This window comes from Castanea sativa, chromosome 6, assembly GCF_040712315.1.
Source record: "Castanea sativa cultivar Marrone di Chiusa Pesio chromosome 6, ASM4071231v1".
NCBI classification, from domain to species: domain Eukaryota; kingdom Viridiplantae; phylum Streptophyta; class Magnoliopsida; order Fagales; family Fagaceae; genus Castanea; species Castanea sativa.
This window is the reverse complement of record NC_134018.1, coordinates 16,931,792-16,954,838: the sequence shown is the minus strand read 5'-3', so window position 1 is coordinate 16,954,838 and position 23,047 is coordinate 16,931,792. Positions and strand designations below refer to the sequence as shown.

General features: G+C 34.3%; 1 protein-coding gene, 1 long non-coding RNA gene and 1 pseudogene across 2 annotated transcripts; 1 reads left to right on the top strand and 2 right to left on the bottom strand.

Annotated features, from left to right (window-relative positions):
• Window positions 1–2,720: 2,720 nt before the first annotated feature.
• On the bottom strand, window positions 2,721–3,608 carry LOC142637835 (uncharacterized). The gene is made up of 3 exons (XR_012844910.1): window positions 3,503–3,608; window positions 3,124–3,170; window positions 2,721–2,854 (listed from the first exon to the last, which is right to left on the bottom strand). It is a non-coding gene; the product is annotated as an uncharacterized LOC142637835 (long non-coding RNA).
• A 715-nt stretch (window positions 3,609–4,323) lies between these two features.
• On the bottom strand, window positions 4,324–7,922 carry LOC142639550 (cytochrome c-type biogenesis ccda-like chloroplastic protein). The gene is made up of 6 exons (XM_075813709.1): window positions 7,811–7,922; window positions 6,801–6,856; window positions 5,908–6,038; window positions 5,720–5,796; window positions 5,564–5,595; window positions 4,324–4,422 (listed from the first exon to the last, which is right to left on the bottom strand). The coding sequence occupies exons 1-6, from the start codon at window positions 7,920–7,922 to the stop codon at window positions 4,324–4,326; spliced, it is 507 nt and encodes a 168-aa protein (XP_075669824.1).
• Window positions 7,923–12,365: 4,443 nt separating this feature from the next.
• LOC142641768 (G-type lectin S-receptor-like serine/threonine-protein kinase At4g27290) lies at window positions 12,366–22,694 on the top strand (annotated as a pseudogene).
• The last annotated feature ends 353 nt before the right edge of the window (window positions 22,695–23,047 follow it).

The following is a 23,047-nucleotide window of genomic DNA, read 5'->3' as shown; positions in this document are numbered from 1 at the left end:
CCTTGTTGTTTCCAATTACTTGCAATCTTTAGTTTGTCATTTAATCTTCACACGCTTCTAACCCTGGGGTTTTGGCCTACTCTACAAATTCATATTGTTTAAGGCTCATTGGGCCTGAGCCCATAACTGTTCTTGGGACCAGGTGCAATTGTGCACTTACAATATAGATTTCTCTTTCTCGGTTTTGCTTTCGTTTTCTGGTTGTTTATATTTTATATTCAATTTCTCTTTCTCGGTTTTACTTTCGTTTTCTCTTTTGCTTTTCTATAGATTTCTACAACTACAACCTTTTTAAAGTCTAAGAATGTAATTTGTCTAATTCATTCCACTAATCAAAAAGTCTTTGTCCTTTCTATACTAGTTTGAACCCTTTTCCATTATGTGACTTAGGCTCACCCGTGACTAACATTCAAATTGATATTATTGACTAATCCTACTTTAAAAAAATAAACACAAGCGAAAAAGACTAATTCAAGTCTTTTAAAACAAAATCAGCATGCAATGAATATAAACTTCGTAAGTGTTGGAATACATACGCATGAATAGTGTGATTAGGAGATTTGTAGCATTGTAAAGTCTCACATTGGATACTAATGAGAAGAATTACTAGTTATATATAATAAAATTTGGTTCAAGTTCATTGGTTTAAGCTTTTGGATCAAATGGTATCTCTATATATCATACGGGGTGTTAATCCTCAGGTTATTGGCTCTCGACTGCATTTTAAATAAATAATAATAAAAATTAAAAATTAAATAAGTATAAAAATAAATCTCATTCCACTCATCCAAAAAACTTTGTCCTTTATATAGACTAGTTTGAACCCTTTTCCATTATGTTAAGACTTGGGTTCACCCGTGACTAACATAAGAATAAAAATAAATCTCATTCCACTCATCCAAAAGGCTTTGTCCTTTTTAGACTAGTTTGAACCCTTTTTCATTATGTTAAGACTTGGGCTCACTGCGCTCACCCGTGATAAACAATTCAATTTGCTATTATTGACTAATCCTACTAAAAAATAAAATAAAATAAAAAAAACCTGCGAAAAAGACTATTTCAAGCCTTTTAAAACAATACTTAAAAAAAAAAAAAAAAACCTTCTAGAACAAAATTAACATGCAATGAATATAATATATACATGTGAATAGCGTGATAATTATAAAGTCCCACGTCGGATACTAATGGGAAGAATTATTGGTTAAAATTTTGGATCAAGTGTCACTATATGAGTACATGTTATATTATCCTCTTAATTATCTATTGAAGAGAAGTTTAATGACAAATTTTTTTTTTGAAAATATTGTTGTTGTTATTATTCTCTTGAAAGGATGATTGTATTGTTTAACACTAAATTTGTCTTTGGATTCAATTAGTCAATTTGCTATTATTGACTAATCCTACTATAAAAAAAAAACCTGCGAAAAAGACTATTTCAAGCCTTTTAAAACAATTCTAAAAAAAAAAGTCCTTTAGAACAAAATCAACATGCAATGAATATAATATATACATGTGAATAGTGTGATAATTATAAAGTCCCACATCGGATACTAATGAGAAGAATTATTGGTTAAAATTTTGGATCAAGTGTCACTATATGAGAACATGATATATTATCCTCTTAACTATCTATTGAAGAGAAGTTTAATGACAATTTTTTTTTTGAAAATATTGTTGTTGTTATTATTCTCTTGAAAGGATGATTGTATTGTTTAACACTAAATTTGTCTTTGGATTCAAGATGGTTTCAGGAAATCATCTTTTTAAAAGTCAATTTTAGTAGGTTTTGGCTAAGTAGGGTGACATGCGCAGGTAGGAGTTAAGAAACAATTTTATTTATCAAAGAAAAACAATTTTATTTATTAAAGAAGAATCATCAGTTCAAAAAACACTTTGGCAACCTTTGGTTTGATGGGCGTACTATATTTTCAGGAGAATAATTTTTAGAAAAGAAATTATTTTCAAGTATTTGGTAATGTTCTTGAAAATACTTCACAATATATTTTCTAAGTGTTTGGTTGTGTTCTTGAAAATGTTATGGAAAACCTATTTTCTCATCTCCTAAGTCCCAAGCAGAAATATAATAAAAAGGGGAGAGTTTTAGATTAAAAAAAAAAAAAATTCTTGATCAGAGACCTACAGTGCCAAGCGCTAGTGACCAGTGGCCACCGATGGTGGTGGTTGGCCATCGGATACCGGAGATGTTAGAGGTAGGGGTGGGGGTGAGGGTGGGGGTAGACAATAGAGGGTAGGGGATGGAAGTTCAATTGATAATTTTTGGGTGAGGTGGAAAATTGTTTACGGAAAACGAAATCGTAAACCAATTTCTGTCATAGGTGCTTTTATTTTACGGTCAATCGAAACACAAACATTTTATGTCGCCTCAAACACATGTAAATGTGGAAAATATTTTTTGAAAATCAATTTCTGTCTATCTAAACACAGATTCAACGTGGACTATTTGCTAACTTAGCATTGTCAAGTCAGACACCACAAAATGAGAAATCAGCTCTTCAAAAGATGATTTTACAAAAGGAGTGTTTACTAAATAATTTGAGAAGAGCGCTGATTTTACCATCGAAGTTAACTCATTTTCACGCTATTCGTGTTATCAAAACACTAGAATGGGGGAGCGATTCTTTTCCTCATTTTTAAACATGATTTTATGACAATTAAGAGGCTGGAAGAAAGAAAAACAAACAGCAGAATATATTGCCTATGCTCGACAGTTTCTACTTTATTTATATATTTCTGTTTCTTTCCTGTACATCAACCAGTACTCTACATTGCCATCGTGACTGGGAATAGCCTATCCAAAAAAGTATAAACACCCCCTCCTAACAGAAGTGCACCACTGAAAAAACAACCAATTCAAAAGCCATATCAGAAACAACGAAACAGCAAGAAATCTGATCAATGAGAAAACAGCTTGGGAAGGATGTGTGATAGTTGCACATCATTTTAGTGTGCTGATTATGAAGTGGTTTGAATGACATTTATGGAGTGATTAAGGGGGTTGTAACAGTGCTACCACCAGTCTTGTGAACATGTGACTGATGACAGAGGTGAATACTAATTACCCATTATGAGAAGTAAGACATATAAGATGAACCCAAGAACTACCTGATTGGGTTGATCCATGCTGAGAACTTGCGGAATGAAAGCAGGCTCTGCAAATATCTTAGCATTAATATTTGCTAAAAGCAATTTCGAAGAGGACAGTTTCTTAGTATGATTTGAATAATTCAAAAGTGTAGTACAGATGCAACGAGTTACTATAGATATGGTACAAGGTATTTGCCAGAATTATGACTTCATGTGCTGGCATACACATTTGTGCATGACATCAATGTCTTCTTCTTCTTTTTATTTATTTATTTATTATTATTTATAATTATGATATCAATGTCAGAAAACTCAGAATGATGATGGAAACTGTTGCTTGTCCTTCCACACATGCACTAGAATTGAAATGACTTATCCAATGAAGAAAGCATATTACCTGCAATGCTCCAGTGAAAGAAGCAGCAAGAAGCAGAGGAGCAACCTAGCCAGTTGTGTATGTCAAAAGTAGGCTGCCTCCTATAACTGGATCCTGTTAATGTAAGTGTCCTGTTATTGAACAAATTTAAAGATAAAACTGGCTAACAGTATACGAAGAATCAATGTGCAGTACATTTTGGGTAAAGTCTTTGTTCTTTTTTTTTCTTTTTTCTTCTTTGACATATTTGCATGTTAAAGAGAGGGATAAGACTCTTCATCTCAAATAGTAACATATTACATATATCTTCTATTGCCTCGAGTAACATAAGAGGTTCTCGAGAGAATCAAAATGAACTTAAGAATCTCCACCAAATCAAGAGGTTCTTCCAAGGAGTAAAAAGACCTCTAGTAACCCCATCCACTAGCATCAGCTTGAAAGTTGGTCTTCCTAAGCAATACCGAAGCAGCGCTTAGACTCATAACTCTTATCACTAGTCTATGAGCTAATGAATCTTAGTTCAGTTACGCTAAACACATAGCAATATGGCAAATATGCAAAAAGGACGCTTAAGGACTAATCACTGGCTTCCTCAATGTGTGTGTGTGTGTGTGTGTGTGTGTGAGAGAGAGAGAGAGAGAGAGAGAGAGAGAGAGAGAACAAATACTGACCATGCAAGACCACCATAGTATATCTACAGTCTGAAGGATCAAAGCTTTAAAGAAAATTATAGAATAACGAATTTCAAAGTACCTTAGATATGCTTGCACACCTAACATGTCAAATTTATTCAACTTTGAAACTTGTAAGAGTATTTAGACATTTAGCAATTACTTGAATAACTAGGGGAGAGTTAAAGGCCGATTACTTGTTGGGAAGTTAGCAGCTGCAGCACGGGGATCAAAATTGTTAAAAAGCGAGGGGAGATGTAATTCAATTATCTGCAAAATTAGACATAGGATGAGCACAAAAAAAGAAAAAGGTAGTGTCAGGAAAGAGCTGAGTCAAACAAAGTCTTCTAAGAGGTTAAACTATCATAATCCGTTATCACATCTCAAAAACATTGAAGCCATTTTGAAGGATTATTTCCTAAACTTGATCACTTCACTAAAAATTTATATACACAAAATAATAATACTATATAAAATACCTACAAATGCCTTTTCAAAGACTAAAGTGGTTCCACAAGTAATCAAGTTAAGCTAGCAAATATTATGAGGCAGCAAGACTCCAAATACTATAAAAACACGAATCAATACCTCAAGGAGATTTAGACCCATAAGAACAGCTAAACCAGAGGCTGCCAAAGGTAATCCCTGCCCTATCTGTCCATATGCCTTTCCAGCAAATGAGGCTGCTATGCCTAGGAATGCTAGAGTGGTTGTGAGGAGGGGGGGGGGGGGGGGGCCAAATGATCAGATGAAATGCAATAGAGTTGCAATCACATAGGTAGGTAAAAAAGATCAATTGTAATAAATGTAAATAAAAGAGAACAGGAAAATTTTAATATAAAGAATTTTTTTTTGATAGTTACAATGGTGGTGGGGGATTTGAACCCTAGATGTCTTCGTTGGAAACATCAGGAAGTGCCAATTGAACTATAAGATTCTTGGCATTTAATATAAAGAAACATAAGTATTAGAAGACATGTTATCTTGCTTAAAAAGCTTGATTAACTAGAAGATTAATCAGTGTTCTCAAAAGATATTAAAAAAATTGCTAATGACAATTAAATTGAGGTCTCTGATCAAGATTTACTCGTAAAGTGCTGATATATAAATGTTTTCATTCTCAACAGTTTCTTTTCATCCTTTCCATCAATAACAACTAAGAAACCAACAATATACTTGGCTGTCTAATCAACTAGAAAAAGAAATATTTATCTACGTTTGGTCATTTGTTAATTCTAGGTGTTGGTGAAAATAACCAGAATTAACCTAACAGGCATAACTTGTCATCATATTTCTTAGCTAATTTCAATATTTCAGCAATGATCCAAAGATTCTACACAACACACAACTAGGGTAACAAAGTAATATAAGGAAAAATGTGAATCAAGGTAACTCATTTAGCAAGCCATACCTCAGCTCTACTTTTTCTAGAACCAAATGCTCCTGTTTCATTTCAACCAATCCAGAAATCAACATAAAATATTAGAAGATGCAAACTTATGACTATGCACCATTCAAAGAAAAAATTGCCACGAGATCTGCATTATTAAATGCTCACCAATTTAACCAAGGGTAAGTGGCAAGACACTTAGTGTACAAGGAGAAAGGCTGGTTACAAGCCCTGCCCCAAAGATAACTGCCAAACTGTGACAACAATTAAGTAGCAAATGAAAGAAAATTCAGAATGCTTAGTAAAATCTTTAAAATCAAAAAATTAAAAAAAATCAAACATGAAGGAAAAGTGAAGGACTGAACCTAGTGAAACTGAGAGCTGATAACTGGTCTTGGACAGCCTCATTAGCCTGTTGTCCAGTTGAAAAGAGAAAGCCTCCAAACCAATCTCCCAGACCTCCATCAACCAAATTATAAACAGAAGTAGTTCCTTCCTAAAATTATGAAAAATATTTCTAGTTCCTGATATCGTTTACAAGAAGCATAACTTAAATGCAGACTTAGTAAGATAGCACAATCTACATAACATGCAGTCCAGTATTTAACCATTTGAGACATGAATTTTCAAACATTGAAATTGTAATTGGATAGGTTGGCATAAAATGAAAAGTTGGAAATTAAGCAGAGTGAGAAATTCACAAAATGTTAATACATATTAGTCACCAAGAAGAAATAATTTGGCAAGTCACACATGAAACCATGTATAAAATGTATGAATGCAGTGCAAGGGCAAGCCCACCGACTACTATTAGGAGGTCCCCACAAGAAGCAATGGAGGTTAAACTTGGCTCATAACAACTTGAGGCCAAAATCAACCCTAAACTAAAGTGGCAGAGAACACTAAAGAGTGATGTGTGCACTTATCCTATGTTTCTTATTATGTCATTTAGCAGAAAATATTCAAGGGCTATCAAATTAATAAATACGTGGTGAGAAATTTCAAAGGGGTAAGTAAACTGACATGACATGCTTCCCAGAAATCAAGGCAAAGGAAAATTCATTAAATCCTTTCGACTTTCTTCTGGTTCATATTATTTATCAAAAAAAAAAAAAAAAAAAAATCTTTTGGTTCATATTGTATGGAATTTCCTAAGCATCTCAATATAAAAAGATAATGAAGAAAACACCAGAAAGAGAGAGGGGAGAGCTCATGAATTAGAGGAAATTATTGCAGACAAGGCACAGCAGATTCTCACCAATAGATTCTCTGTACTTACAGCCCTTGCTGACTTGGTTGCAACCAAATTCACAGCTGAAACAGAAGAAATAAAAGAGAAATTCATCTGTGCAACCAACTAAACCAAACATCTATTTGCAAAGGCTATAATTCAATGAGAAGTTTGAAAGAAATGGGAAGGGGAACTAAGATATACAAATTCAGTATATATAATCTATACTTGAATTTTTATCTGATATAATAGACTTTTATGGACAATGGAAATTTGGCAATCTGCTCTGCTTAGTGTCATTACACAAGCATTAGGAATACAATAACCCATGTCTTGCTATTTCAATTGTTGGGGTTCAGGTAGTACTTTGACAATTACAACTTTTTTTGGGGTAAAAGTGAGACACTTGGTAGGTCATGAACCCACAAGGCAACGACCAAATTCTCCAACTCATTCTTACAAGGTAAGGAAATTCCATTTGAGCCATAATTCATTGGTGAGTCTGACTTACTTAAACAAAGGAATCAAACTGTTAGAACTATAGTTAAATGATTAAATTCACAATTTCTTGATAGTTTAAGTTTTTGGGAGAATTGGTAATTTATCATGGAATTAAAGCATGAAATCATGAGTTCGATCTCTCGAATTACTCTACCTCCCATTCAAAATGTTAAAATCCCCCAAGTTGGGCCTCACTTATTGAGGGGGGAGTTTAGGTCCACATATGAGAGGAAGTGTTAAACCTATGGTTAAATGATTAAATTCACAATTTCCTAATAATTTAAGTTTTTCGGAGAATTGGTAATTTATCACAAACAAACACAGAAAAGGGGTACGAATGATAAATTAGTCTAAACTTTCCACATTATAAATGAATCTTTCAGGTGACAAGCAATGATTATAGAAATGAGAAAATTCCTCTACATGAAAACAAGAGAAAGAGATGGAAAATAAAAAAGATTACAAACTTATTAAAGGGAAAAAAGTACTTATAGTAGCAACATATTTCACATAAAGCAAAGGGTAAAGGCCATTACCTGCAATGGCATTTACAAGTGTCGCAACTTGAAAGCTACTGTTTCCAACATTCTTTGACATAACTAAACTATCTTCGTGATCATCCCCAGCTCTTGGAGGTCTATTAAGCATCTTTATGGGCACTATTTATCTACCTTCACATTGAAATGTATAATTGAGAGGTTCATTTGTTTTAGATTGTAAATTTTATATTGAAAGACAAAAACCAACAAACATTAAATACAAATAATATTTAGTCATTCATGTTATTCACTAATAGAAACTAATTCAAACACGTAAGCTCCTGCTGTAAAATCACCATAACACTAGCATTTTATTCACACAAAAAAGCTATCTTGACTCCAAAAATGAATTTTTTCTATACGAAAAGGAAAAGTTCCATAAACCCACTTAAGATATCAAGTTTGGTGGATTTTGGCTTTTGAAAGTTAGCTAATAACACCACTACCAAATACTGAAGGTAATATAAAGAATTTTTTTGGTTGAGTTTTTCCCATGTGGGCTCCACTAAACCTCCTAAAAATCCCAAAGCTTTGGCATGTAAAAAGCAGTTTTTTGAAGCGTGAAAGCTTCCAATACTGTAATTTAAAGAACCCAATAGTAGAGAGGGAGAGAGAGAGAGAGAGAGAGAGAGAATGAAAAGTAAGAGAAAAATAGGACACAATTGGCGCACCATGAGTGTTGCTTTTCCGGGCTTGTCCAAGGGAGATCTTCCCCTCTTTGCCAAAATTGTTTTTATTGCCCCCTCTCAAAAAAGAAAATTAGTGTTGCACGAGTTTGAATTTGGTAAGAATGAGTAAAAAATTTATATTTTACACAATTCAATAATAGATTGCCACATCAGCCTTTTACTTAAAACTCAATACATCTTATCAAATCTAATAATACCACATCAACCTTTTACTTAAAACTTGAAATATGGTATTAATTAAGATATTATAATGTATGATAAAATGTATTTATGTTTTCGTAATATGATGATACTAATCGCTAACTTGTGCGATATATATGAATAGTTACTGGATGATTTTCAAGGAAAAAAAATAGTTAGTATTTAGTTGGAGTAGTAAGAAAAAATACATGAAATTAAAAAAAAAATGATATTGAAAGAATAACACAAAGTTTTATTAGTTAGGCAGAAAAAAGTAATGATTTTTTATTTATTAGTTTTTTGTGGGAAGGAATAAGAAACTAAATGTTGCATCTTTAGTTTAGTTTGTGTTGTATATATAAGTATATACACGATATGTTATAATATATATACCAAAAGGAGCCCATTAAAAGCTTATAACCCTTCAAATTGGATATACCAAAAGGTGCCTATTGAAGGGTCATAACTCTTTATATTGGATGTACCAAAATGTGCTTATTGAAAAGTCATAACCTTTCATATATTGATATGCTAAAAGGTGCATATTGAAATATCATAACCCTTCGTATTGGATATATATTAAAGGTGTTTATTGACCAAAAATGTGTTTATTGATAAAAAATGTACCTATTGAATGGAAATGTGTCTATTTACTAAAAATGTGTCTGTTGAATGAAAAAGAGCCTTTTGACCAAAATAGTGCATATTGAATAAAAATGTGTCTATTGAAGGGTTATAATCCTTTGGGTATAAATAGTGGTTCATATTTACTTGGTAACTTCTTCTCAACTTCTTCTCTTTCATCTTTCTTTAAAACACAAGAAACCTGTGAGTTTTTACTCAGATTTCTCATTCTCTTCCTACACTTTATCGATACTTTTCTTCTCAATGATAATTTTTTGTTTTAATATATATATCTTATCTAAAACGGTGAGTGGATATTGAAACTTAACAGGCAAAATGAAAAGACACAATTGTTCATTGTTTTTAAATGTATATGTGGTGCAAATTTATATAGCCACGTGATGTAATAATGAGTGGTCAATAAAAAGTCAAAAGTTTCACTTTTATATTATATACAGATGTCATGTCCTTATTGGAGGTGTAAACCCAAGTCCTTATAGAATTTAATTCCTTATTACACACTTTGTTGCACACATGTTTACATACTCGAAAACAAGTCATGATTTCAGTTATTCTAGGATGACAAATTTTACCATACTCCTTTCCGCAATTATTCTATATGGCATATTGTGTTTGCGGGAAAAGAGTATGTGAAAGAGTCTAGTTCTATAATTATTGAAGGTTGTCACATTGGTTGACCCCATGGTACATGCCTTAAGGTATTGCACTCTATGGCTGGTTTGCAACTCCCTGCTAATCCAAAACTAACTATGCCTAAATAAGAGGAAAAACACCATTAGAATTGATAAATTTTAGGGCAAAATCAATTTCCAAATTCCAATATGACACTCTTGTAACCAATTGTCAAGTTATGTGAAGAGACCAAGTTTGATAATTGATGGTCCATAACTCAATTTGTGTATTTGTTGATGCTCAAATGATAAGGGTGAATCCCGTGATCCAATATGCCACCAATGCTTACCCAAGATTATCATCCACACTACCATTCGTATTTACCTTGATAAAGAGAAGATCTAGAGGATTCCGTCCCAAAAAAAAAAAAAAAAGATAAATTAAACCAAACTCCCTTTAGGTTTTTCAAAATGAGCTCCACCCAAACGTTTCCGCTTGAGATTTGTTTAAATGCAACAATTAAGTTTTCACTAGTCTCTAAATATATATATATAATTAACATAATACATAATATTTGTTTTCCTTAATAACTTTTGTGGGGGAGCCAAGGGCCAAGGAGCCCAATCCGAGGATGAATTTGTCCAATCCAAACGAAGTAAGATAGGCAAATTCAAAGGACTGCACTTACCCGAGGAGAGCGAGAAAGCCAAAGGATGACTGGCATCCCTTGTGAAGCCCAGAGATAAGAGGAAGGACAACAACAGGAGGAAAGAAAACCTGCGAGGGTGGAAAGAGGAAGCTTCTAGTAGAAGACACCTCCCACCTTCACATTGAATGCTTTGCACTAACCTAATCAGCTGCATTAATGAGAAAATGACTCATGAACAACAATATCACAGCCAATAACTCTCTCTACCACCTCTAGAGGGTCTTGATAGGACAAGTATCCTAAGGAATCACCTGAAGTATATAGATGGAGAGCTATGATGCTAGGAAAGGGACTATAAAAGGAAAGGAACCCCTAGAAAAGGAGGATGAATAATCTTCCCAAAAGAAGAAACTAGAGAAAAGAGCTAAAGATTACCTTGTGTAGAACGAGACTTAAACTTACTTATAGGAAAGTGATCCTCGGAACTGTTCGAGGAGGATATTATCCCTGATTATTATCTTAAGAGTATTCCCACGATACTTTGAATTTAACACTCTTAGACTTGGACTCATTTTTGCTTTGCACTTGAGTTAGAAACCCACTTTCTTACAAATTCTATTGTCTGGGCTTGATTTGAAAGACAATGTACCATTACTCTAGGTGGGCTTGGGCCTTTACTTTCTGTGTCCCTACTACTTTTAATTTGAAATTCGAAATATAGTCTCGTTTGTTTTGGGGACATCCCTTAGAAACAGAAGTTTCAATATTTGAAATTGTCTCAATTTTGCTATTTTTGGTGAAAATTACTATTTTGCCACTTAATTACGTGATTAGCACGAATTGGGTTTTTTGGGCGTTTTCTTATAGTTGTCCTAGGTTTTCTTTTTACTAGCTATTTAAACGCATTGTAGCATCTAGGGAAATTCAGTTTTTAGATTAATTAAATTTCATACTTTATTTGTTGTTTTTATTTGGTAAATTCCAGAACTCTATCACATTGTAAATTCAAGAGACCCCTCATGGATTTAAAGTTTTTATTCAAACCAAATTTCCATTAATTTTACTATTTTTAAAAATGAGCACCCCAATTGATTATTTGAATCTCATGATTTAAAAAACTTTTTTCAAAATGGTTGATTCTGTTAAAAGATTATGGTGATTCCATTGTTGAAACAATTTGTAACTATTTGATTGGCTAAATATATTGGCCATTGCAAAAATCCTGTACCAGACGGTCCAGACCACAACAGCTTGAAGTGTTCTCGTATTAACCAGTGGTCGATCCACTGGTATGATCATGTAGAGATATGAGTCATGGCGAAGCAGCAACTCATGTAAAAGCCTCTTTTATTTTTGAAGTGGGTTGTATTTAATTGGTCTAACAAAGATGAGTGACACGTGGCTTCAGGGACAAAGAATGCTACAATCTCAATAAAAAATTTCTCTTACTTGAGGCATTGTACCAAACCCACTCAGCTAAAATTCCACACGTATACTTACCCATACTGTTCTACATCTGAAAATGTGCGTAACAAACGCTTCCCAAAATATTCAAACAAGAATTTACTTTTGTCAAAAAATAGTCAAACAAGAATTTACCTTTGTCAAAAAATAATCAAACAAGAATTTACATAATGTGGAAATTATTGTTCACGACAAAATGTAGAATTTTCGAGTCAATGCACGCATGACCCTCTATGTTGACGTTAGTCTTTGCTCGTTATAATGGGTCTAACATCAACATGCTGGCTGCTAAGAGCTCCAAGAACAGAAAGCAATGGACGTCTCTGCTTTTGTGTTTTTGAGTTCCAGTTTATTTCTTTTCTACTTTGTGTTCTCTAATGCTGTTGACAGCATTATCCAATCCCAATCCCTCAGTGACAGTAAGGGCACAAAACTGGTCTCTAAAGATGGAGGCTTTGTCTTGGGGTTCTTCAGTACAGGAAATTCCAATAACCGTTACTTGGGAATTTGGTACAACAATATCCCAGTTAGAACGGTTGTTTGGGTAGCAAACCGGGGCAATCCAATTAGAGACTTGTCTGGCTTGTTGATGTTAAACAGTTCAGGTAGTCTTGTTCTTCTCAGCCAGAATAGGACTGTTGCTTGGTCGGCGAATTCCACAAAAGAGGCAGGGAGTCCAGTTGTTATGCTTTTAGATTCAGGAAATCTAGTATTAAGAGAAAGGAATGAAGAAAACCCAGAAAGTTAGTTGTGGCAAAGCTTTGACTATCCTTCTGATACATGGCTACCAGGGATGAAACTTGGATGGGACTTAAGGACAGGTCTGGAAAGGCGCCTAACTGCATGGAAGAGTCCAGATGATCCATCTCCTGGAGAACTGAGCTGTGGGATTGTACTTCATAATTATCCTGAGATAGTCGTGAAGAACGGCTCCAAGATATACGGCCGGACTGGCCCGTGGAATGGCATTAGATTCAGTGGTGCACTATGGTTAACGGCCAACCCAGTCTATAACTTCACTTTTGTCTCCAACAAGGATGAGCTATACTTCATGTATCACACGATTAAAAAGTCTGTAATCACAAGAGCAGTTTTGAACCAAACTTTTTACGTGTACGAGCGCTACATATGGATCGAAGCAGATAAAAAATGGATCCCGTACTTTTCTGTACCACAAGACAAATGTGACAGTTACAATTTATGTGGTGCTTATGGAAATTGTATCATTGGTGACTCACCTATCTGCCAATGCGTAGAAGGATTTAAGCCCAAGTCACCAGAAACATGGAACCCAGACGACTGGGCTAAGGGATGTGTACGCACTACGGAATTGAGCTGCAAGGATAAAGATAAAATTGGGTTTGTTAAACTTGTTGGGCTCAAGTTGCCAGATACCACGTATTCTTGGGTGAACAAAAGTATGAATCTTAGCGAATGCAGAGTCCAATGTTTGAACAACTGTTCTTGTATGGCTTATTCCAACACTGACATTAGAGATGGAGGAAGTGGCTGCGCCATCTGGTATGGAGATCTAATTGATATTAGACAGGTTGCAGATGGCGGGCAGAATGCTAATTGGCAGGATGCTAATTGGCAGGATGTATATATTCGAATGCCTGCTTCAAAGAAAGGTATGGGCCTACTGTCTTGGTTGCTTTAATTCGTATTTTGAAATGCCTCTCTCTTTTTGTTAGATACAACAGAATTTTGACCATATGTAAGAGATTTTACTAAGAGATTTTAGTTGAAACCCACCAATCAATTTTTGTCGTTCCATCTTTTTTTCCATTGGTTTTGTGGCATTAAAGTCTGCTGCACCTAAAATATTTTCGCTTTTCTATTGCTAAGTCAACCAGGAAGTCCCTCAAAAAAAAAAAGTCAACCAGGAAGACGGTATAGACAAGCAAAAGATGAAGGTGATTTTAACCCAAAAAAAAGGAAAAAAGATGAAGGTGATAGTTGCAGTTGCCATTGCCATTGCCGTAGTTTTTGGGGTGCTCTTGATTGCCTACTGCATTTGCAAAAGGAAAAACTTCAGAGGTAATATTACTTTCTTTGACCCACTCTGGAAAAAATAACATGGTGAAGTAGAAAAACTGAGTTTGCTCTTATTTGCTTTTGATCAAGTCAAACATGTCACTAGTCCAGGATTGTGTTTGGTTGTCAGGGTTCAAAAAAATACAAGAAAATTTGGGATTCCTAAAATTTTTTTCTATCTTAAAAATTGAGAAATTAAAATTTTTGGTGTTAAATTTTTTTTTTCAAATCAAACGTTGATGAGGCATTTTTTTAATGTCAATAACTACTAACACCATTTTTTTACTTACCAATTATTAGTTTGTAAAAAAATTTGTAAGATATCTTGTGAATCTAGCATTTTTATAAGCGAAAACATTATTTTAGTCCTTATATTTTAGGGTCACAATCAATTTAATCCCTACATTTTACTAATAAAATATGTTTACATGGCGAACGGATTATACTCTTGGCTCACTTAAGCTTACACGACAAGTAAAATAATATTAAACAAATTTATTTGACATTTAAATAAAGCCACATCAGCATTTAAATTTAAAAAATAATTTTAATTAATTAATTTTTCAATTTTAAAGAAAGAAAAAAAAAAAGTGTAAAAATGTTCCAACTTTTCTGGCACTTTTGTAGCAACCAAAGTTACCAAACACACCAACACCAAAACACAAAAATCATATTTACCAATCACCAACTCTCCTAAACACAAAAATAACCCAGCAATCCAAGCTCAACATCATCTTTGTAAGAACATGTTCTGTGTTATTCTCTCACTGCATCTTTTCTCTTTTGGTTCACCCATACCCACTTAGAGCAAAACAAAACCTTTGCCTTGGAAGCCAGCTCGCCAAATTGAACCATAAACTAGGAAGAAGAAAAGCATTTGATGCAATGTTTTGAATCCCTCCGTCTGTCAGATTGGTCAAACCGTACCTTTTGTTGTTGTTAATTTATGAGATGGGAAAGCACAGGTCCACAAAGTTAAGCAAATAAACTCAGTTATGCCAAAGATGCATCACTCTGCTACACGCTGTGGGTATTTTGTTCTGATTTGGATTTTCTTGCTTTGGTTTTACCTAAAATCTTACTTCTTTCATAGATTGCAAATATTTCTTTTTGAAAATCAACCATTACCACTGAAATTCGTGGACCCACTTGAACGATCTGACTTTGTGCTCTCTTCGATTTTTACCGTTTCTTCGGATTTCCTCTTCGGATAATTTTGCTTTTTTCCTTCTTATTTTTTGAATCACAACAGTTTGCAAAGTCAATCCAAGAAGCTATGAGTTATATACCAGCAAACCCAACAAAGTTGATACTTTTTGACCTCAAATCTTCAATTCTAATTTTAATTTGGCGTAAATGCACTTCTGGTCCCTACATTTTGGAGTTATTTCTATTTTGGTTATTGTATTTTCATTTTACCACTTTTAGTCTCCAAATCAATTAACGCATTTCATTTTGATCCTTACCGTTACTTAACAGAAATTGCTGATATGGCAAACAGCATCCACTGTTGCCACATTAAATGATGATGTGACCAATAAAATAATATTAAAAATACCACGTCAACTTATAAATTAAAAAAAATTATTTATTTTAACTAAATAAAAAATTAAAAACAGATTGTTTAAAAAAGAAATTAAATTTTAAAAAAATTACATAATGTTCTTCTCAATCATCATGAGTTCTTCCTCAAAATCAAGAACATGCCAACATGAAACACTCAAAATCGAAAAGCACAGATCTACTAAATACAAAGACCTTCAAAGATTCAAAACACAAAGAACACAAACCCAAACCCAACCCTTAATCTCTAGTAAAGCCAGAACATCACATGAAAAATCAAACCCTCCATACAAACATCAAACCCAAAAATGAAAAATGCACGACCACTCAAACAGAACACAAGAAACAGTACACAAGAAACTCAAGAAACTCAAAACATCACTCTCTTTCTCTCAAACTCAAGAAACTCAAGAAATGCATGGCCACTCAAACCCAGAACATCACTCTTTCTCTCTCACATTTCTCTCTCTCTCTCTCTCTCTCTCTCTCTCTCTCTCTCTCTCTCTCTCTCTCTCCAAACCCACTCAAACCTTTGACCCATCTCCCTAAATGGATCGCTCAGGCCCGCACCACGCCACCCGACCCAGCCTTGGATCTGGATTTGGATCCTGCGGCGAAGGAGGAGGAGGGGGACGCGAGGAGGGGGTCGATGATGGCGTTCATCTCGGCCTCCAAGGCGCTCCTCGTCCATTAGAGCCATCGTCTCCGATTTCACGTTTGTCACCACCATTGTTATGGGTGTGTGTTTTGGTCACTTTCCTCCACTCAAATCCGACGACATCCAGCGACATTTCAATCTCCTCTGCTCAAATCCGGCCCCGTGGTGGTGGGTTTGCAACTTAGGTTTTTCTTTCCGATCTGGGTTTCTTCTTTTTTAGCTAAAGTTTTAGTTTTGTTGAGTTTCTTGTGTTCTATTTGTTTGCTGGGGAAATAGAATGATTAGAAAGAAAATCAATTGCTGGGGTTTATTTGGTTTTCAAAAGAATGATTTTTTTTTTTTTTTTTTGGTGCTGATCTAGTTGTGCTTTATTTGGTTCCAAAGAACAATGAAAAGAAATGGAAAAATGAAAATTCTTGGGTATTGGAAGTACATGATGAATGTTGGTTCAGCTGAATAAAAAAGATTTATTCATTTTCTTGACTATCATACAGACTTTTTATTTGATTTGATTTGATGTGTGGTTTTTGATCTGTGTCAGGTGGGCTTAATCTGGCTTTTGATCTGTGGTTTTTTATCTGCGTTATCTTGAATGGTTGTTGTTGTTGTTGTTGTTGTTTTTTAAAATTTTAATTTCTGGGTTTGTGTTCTTAGATCTGGGTTTGTCTTGTTGCTCTTGTTCAAGGCACTCTTAGATCTCAATTAATGTGATTTTTTGTTTTTAATTTTGTTTATTTAATTAAAATTAATAAATTAATTTTTTTTAATTTAAATGCTGATGTAGCAATTTTTTAATGCAAAAATAGATTTTTTAATTATTATTTTATTGTGTCGTTAGCCACGTCAGCAATTTATGTTAAGTGAGTAACGGTAAGGACCAAAATGGAATGCGTTAATTGATTTAGGGACTAAAAGTGGTAAAATAAAAATGTAGAGACCAAAATAGAAATGACCCCAAAATGTAGGGACTAAAAGTGCATTTATGCCTTTTAATTTTAATTTAAGAAATTAATTTTTCTGGGTTCATGTTGTTCTTTCGGGTTTAGGTTCTTCTGTTCTTTATTTTTTTGGGATTATGATTTTTTTTTTGGTGGAATATGATTTTTTTGGGTTTATGATTGTTCAAATTTTCTTTTCTTTTCTCCTTTAAAATCAAGAAATTAATTTTTTATTTATTTAAAATGCTGGCATTATTTAAATGTGATATAAAATTTGTTTAATATTATTTTATTTGCCGTATAAAAGAAAATGAAGCTTATGATGTAATTATTTTTATTCATTTTTGGGTGTATATTCATTTTTGGGTTTGGTTTATTCATTTTTGGTTTGGTTTAGGGGCCTTTAGATTGGCCCTGAAGTGGTATGACGGGACAGAGCTCGCGGGGCTCGACAGGGAAGGTTTGGGGGTTAAAAAAAACTCCTTTATTATATGGGGTGGGTTCGAGTAACGGGGCAACCCATGGGGTGGGTTTAGGTATAAACTATAAAGAAACCCGCCCTGAACTCGATTCGTTGTCATTCCTAAATGTAAAGACTAAATTGATTGTGACCCCAAAATGTAGGAACCAAAATAATGTTTTCACCTTTATATGTGTGTGTGTGTGTGTGTGTGTGTGTATTAGTGTTTAGCAACATTTAATGTGCCACCTTTACACTCTATGTGCCACATAGACAATTTCTATTACTAAGATAACAATAGAAACTAATTAAGAACGACTTTAAAATGTAGGGATTAAAATAGGAGCTCCAAAACAGTATTAACCTGAATGTGTGCAAAAGTGTGTAGTACTAACATTATATCAAACTAACACAATTTTTAAGAGTAAAAAATGATGACCTTTTTAGGGCATAAGGTGTCAACTGCTTAGCGGAAACACCCTGCTTATGGTTTGAAATAAAAGATTTAAACTTCCCAATTAATATATATTATAAATAAAAGCAGAGATCTTAGGTGAGAAAGCATGAGGTTCTGCCAAGAGGTGCATTCTATGTAAAGAGAATTGAAATATTCTCAAGTGCCACATCAGAGATAAGAATAACTTAAATATTGACTTTTTTTTTCATTTGGTTCAATGTTTCAAGACTCTTCTAATTAAAAAAAAAAAATTCTTTGTATTCTTTGTACTCTTTGGTTCAATGTTTCAAGACTTTTCTAATTAAAAAATATATTCTTTGTATCCTTTGGTTCAATGTTTCAAGACTTTTCATCCATCACATATACACATAATACTCTTTGTATTTTAATTCATCATTTTCACCTCTTGCACTTCTACCTCTTTATATATACCTACCTATTGTCCTTCATGTCATCTTATGTCAAATACATACAGACTAAAAACGTTGTCATTTATTTTCAATTTTTCAACGACACCTACCAAGCTCTAACATTATTGTCTCATCTAATTCTAACTTGTATGAGTTGGCTACAACCAAAGGAGGAGGACTTACATCTTCTATTAAGTGATAACGGTAATTACAATTTTGATGTTAAAATCATAAATGTAATTTAAACTATTTCTTGTCATTATTCGAGTACCATAGTGAAGAGAGCAAGGTTTCCATCTAGTGATGGTTAAAATGGCTTATGATCAATTTATAGTTTAGGCTTGACTAACGTGCATTCAATCCAAACTAATCAGTTAGAGTTGCCATATTCTATTTCTTATGTTTAATGTGAAACATATCTTGCTCTTATTAGAGAAAATGAAGAATAAAGGGATGATAGACCAGAATATTGATGGCCAAAATGAAGACTTGGAGCTCCCATCTTACAGCCTAGCTACCATAGCTATTGCCACTAACAAATTTTCAAGCAATAACAAGCTTGGTGAAGGTGGCTTTGGACTCGTATATAAGGTAGCTCTAATAGACCAATTCACATCATATTCATCATCAATATAATCTATTTACAAATGTGATTTTTTAGGGTATACTAGCAGATGGACAAGAAATTGCTGTGAAAAGGCTTTCAAGAAATTCTAGACAAGGATTGAGTGAGTTTAAAAATGAAGTTATGTCAATCGCCAAATTACAGCATCGAAATCTTGTTAGGCTTTTGGGCTATTGCATTGAAGGAGAGGAAATGTTAATCTATGAATACATGCCCAATGGAAGCTTGGACTCCTTCATTTTTGGTTAGAACTTCTCAAAACTTTATAATTTTTTCCAAACTTGATGACGATTTTTTTGTTTTTCTTTAAAGAAATTTCAATTTCTTGTTTCATTATTCAAGTTTAGTATTAACATAAACAAGAAACTTGACAGATCAAATGAGATCTAATATTTTAAGTTGGTCTGTGCGCTTCAGCATTATTTGTGGGATTGCTCGTGGGCTTCTCTATCTTCATGAAGACTCTAGATTGAGGATCATACATAGAGATCTAAAAGCAAGTAACATTTTACTTGATAGTAAGATGAACCCAAAAATTTCTGACTTCGGCATGGCTAGGTCCTTTGGTGGAGATCAAACTGAAGGAAATACAAATAGAGTGGTTGGAACTTAGTAAGTATTCTTTAGGCAAAGTTACACTATTAATCTCTTAAGTTTATCCTGTGAGCACAATTGGTACCTTAAGTTTCAAGTGAGCGTTATTGGTCCCTCAAGTTTAAAAAATGAGTGTTGTTAGTCAATTTTGTTAACCGTAGTTAGTAGTATTGCCTATATGGCTAACTGAAGAATAATGTGGCATCTTTAACTAAGTTGCTCCAATAAAAAGCAACCAATTCAATTATAAAACTATAAAACTCCAACTCACCAAAAATAACAGAACTCTATTTTTCTTTCTCTATTCACTTTAGAGTCTGTGGAGTGCCATGGGTTGTACCTCCTTTTTGACTTGTGTCCATGTCGATTCCTTCTTGCGAATGCGAGGTATGCAATACTCTATCTACCTAAAGCGATTTGAACCCAAAGCCAGCGCTAGCTCAAGAGTACACAAACGTCTTTAAGAAAGAGATGGAGTTGCCGCCTAATTGTAGGTTAAGGAACCAAATAATGACTTCATGAAGGTCTACCTACTTGACTAAGTCGTGAGTTAGGGTACATGATGGGAAGAGGTGGAACACCCCAAGCCTTCCTAGTTGTAGTTGGTCATCATATATTGTTACTAAATTTGAGATTAAATAGAGCTCATATAAGAGCACTATCATTAAGTGTGTCCAAATATTTGGCATTTGGCACACCAACACCAGAAAACCTATTACATGAGGTGTTCTATATGCCAAATAATTTGGCAGGGGTGAACAGCGGTACAGTCACAAATGCTATAATTAAATTTTTAAAATTTTTTTTCTCTCTCCTCTCCTTTCCTTTCTTTCTTCTTTCTTTTTTCTTCTCTAGACTGGTCTCTCTCTTCTCTATCACTCTCTCCTTTCTTTCTCTCTCTCTCTCTCATCTCACACACCTCTCTCTCTCTCCACCCAGCCACTTCATTTGGCCACACCGGTAGTATCACCTCGCCAAGCCGACGACCTTGCGGGTCCCAAATCACCACACCAACAACCTTGCCTCACCCACCTCATCACACCATGTCGCCGAATGTCTCCTTGATCTGCGAGTTAGGGTTTTTTTTGGATTTGTTTCTGTTTTTGGGATGGGTTTTAAGAAGTGAATTTCTTAAGTTGTTGGTTGTTTGTGGTGGTGGTTTTTTTTGGTTGTTGCTATGGGTTTTTTTTTGTGGTGGTTGTGTTGATTTTAATTGGGGTGTGGTGGCTGGTTTTGGAGGTTGGCAGTGGGTTTGGATTGATGGATTCCAATTTTTCAAGTGATTTTGCTAGAGAAATTTTTATGCTCTAAGGTTTCAATGGGACATCTAACCAAACAATTGATTAGGCTTGTTAACTTGAAATCTCACCAAAATGGAAAAAAGAAAAAAAGCAGGGTTTGCTGTCCCATATTGGCATATGTTGGTAAATTGGTGCGTACAGTTCCTAGCATACACCACTTTCGGCAGATTTTCAAATTGGGATAGAAAAAGAGTTTTAGGTTAGGACCTGGGTATTTTATGGCCATAAATTAGGCTTCTATGTTGTTGGGCTTCATATATGATGTTAATCATTTTGGTAGTGGTTAAGTTCTTCATCACTAGGGTTGGGGTTCTCAAGTTAAGGCCGAAATGAAACGCGGTGTCTATAGAGTCTCCCAATCATCTCCTCTATCATCCTCCATTGCACCCAAACCCACACATCCTAACCTTCGTTGATCATGGCCATCAAAGATCATGATGGATATCCACCTCTTTCACCCTTTGCCATGGTTGAACCTATGCGTTTAGATATAGAGTCATTGAGGAGACCAACCACATCCTCACTGAGATATGCTCTAACTTTGACCTCCTAACGCAATCAACAAACTCAATTCCTTCTTCAACCCAAACAAGACCTTCTTACTTGGTCCAAAGAGCTCCATAGGTCTAGGAATGGCGAAGGTTCAAAGGTTGATGATAGAGAGAAGGTTATGATTTATTTGGGATAGAGGAAGGAAAGATGCGAGGGATGAATGGCATAGAAAAGAGATTGTTTCATTTTTTTTTTTTTTTTACAAATATGGATTTGACTTGAATTTTTAATTGATTTGTCGTATTTTGGTTGGTCCAAGTCTATAAAAAGATGCCACATCACTATTGCGTTACCGGCATAGGCAATAACACTAATAGTAGTTGACTAAAAGACTAACAGTGCTCATTTTGAAACATGAGAGACTAGTAATGTACATTTAAAACGTGAGGGACCAATTCCTATTACAAGGTAAAATTCAAGGACCAATAGTGTAATTTTGCCTATTTCTAACATGTTTTGTTATTGAAAAATTTTCTAATCAAAGATTAACATTCTTACAGTGGTTATATGGCACCCGAATACGCCATTGATGGCCTATTTTCAGTAAAATCCAATGTCTTTAGTTTTGGAATATTATTGTTGGAGATAATATGTGGAAAGAAAAATCGAGGGTCTTTCCATCCAGAATATAGTCTAAACCTTGTTGGACATGTGAGTTCTCAAAAGATTTGACTCTTTTTTCTTATCTTTTTTATTTTTATTTTTTATACATATTATGATACAAACAATGACAAGAAAATTTAAATGTTTTAGGCATGGAAATCATGGAAAGAAGGAAGGACTTTGGAGCTAATTGATACTTGCTTAAAGGACTCTTGCATCTTATCGGAGCTTGAACGTTGCCTCCATATTAGTTTCTTATGTTTGCAACAACATCATGAGGATAGGCCTAACATGTCATTTATGGTTATGATGTTGCACAGTGAGAGGTCACTACAAGAACCCAAAGAGCCGGGTTTCTATGTGGGAAAAAAAGCACCTTCGTCAAGCAAGAACCAATCATCCTCAACCAATGGAATTACTATTACCTTGTTAGATGGTCGATAGTCAAGCGTCATATCAATTTGATTATATTACATATTTTGTGATTAATATTTTACATTTGTACATTTTGCAAACTATACACACTTATATTCTCCAAGAATGTGACATGAGTCTTATTTGAACCTTAAAGACCTAAAACGGCTTCTTCAATATTTAAGAGGTTTAAGACTACTTATTATCCATTTAACCAATTTTTTTAAAGAAGAAAGAAGTAATTTGATTGAGACTTCAAGTTGTCATTTAAAATCTCTCCCCCTTAAAATGGCTGGCTAAATCTAGTGGTAGAGCTTCTTGAAAAATGGTAAGGATTAGGAAATCAACAGGTTACCTATTGGCACTTAAGCAAGCAGATTAAA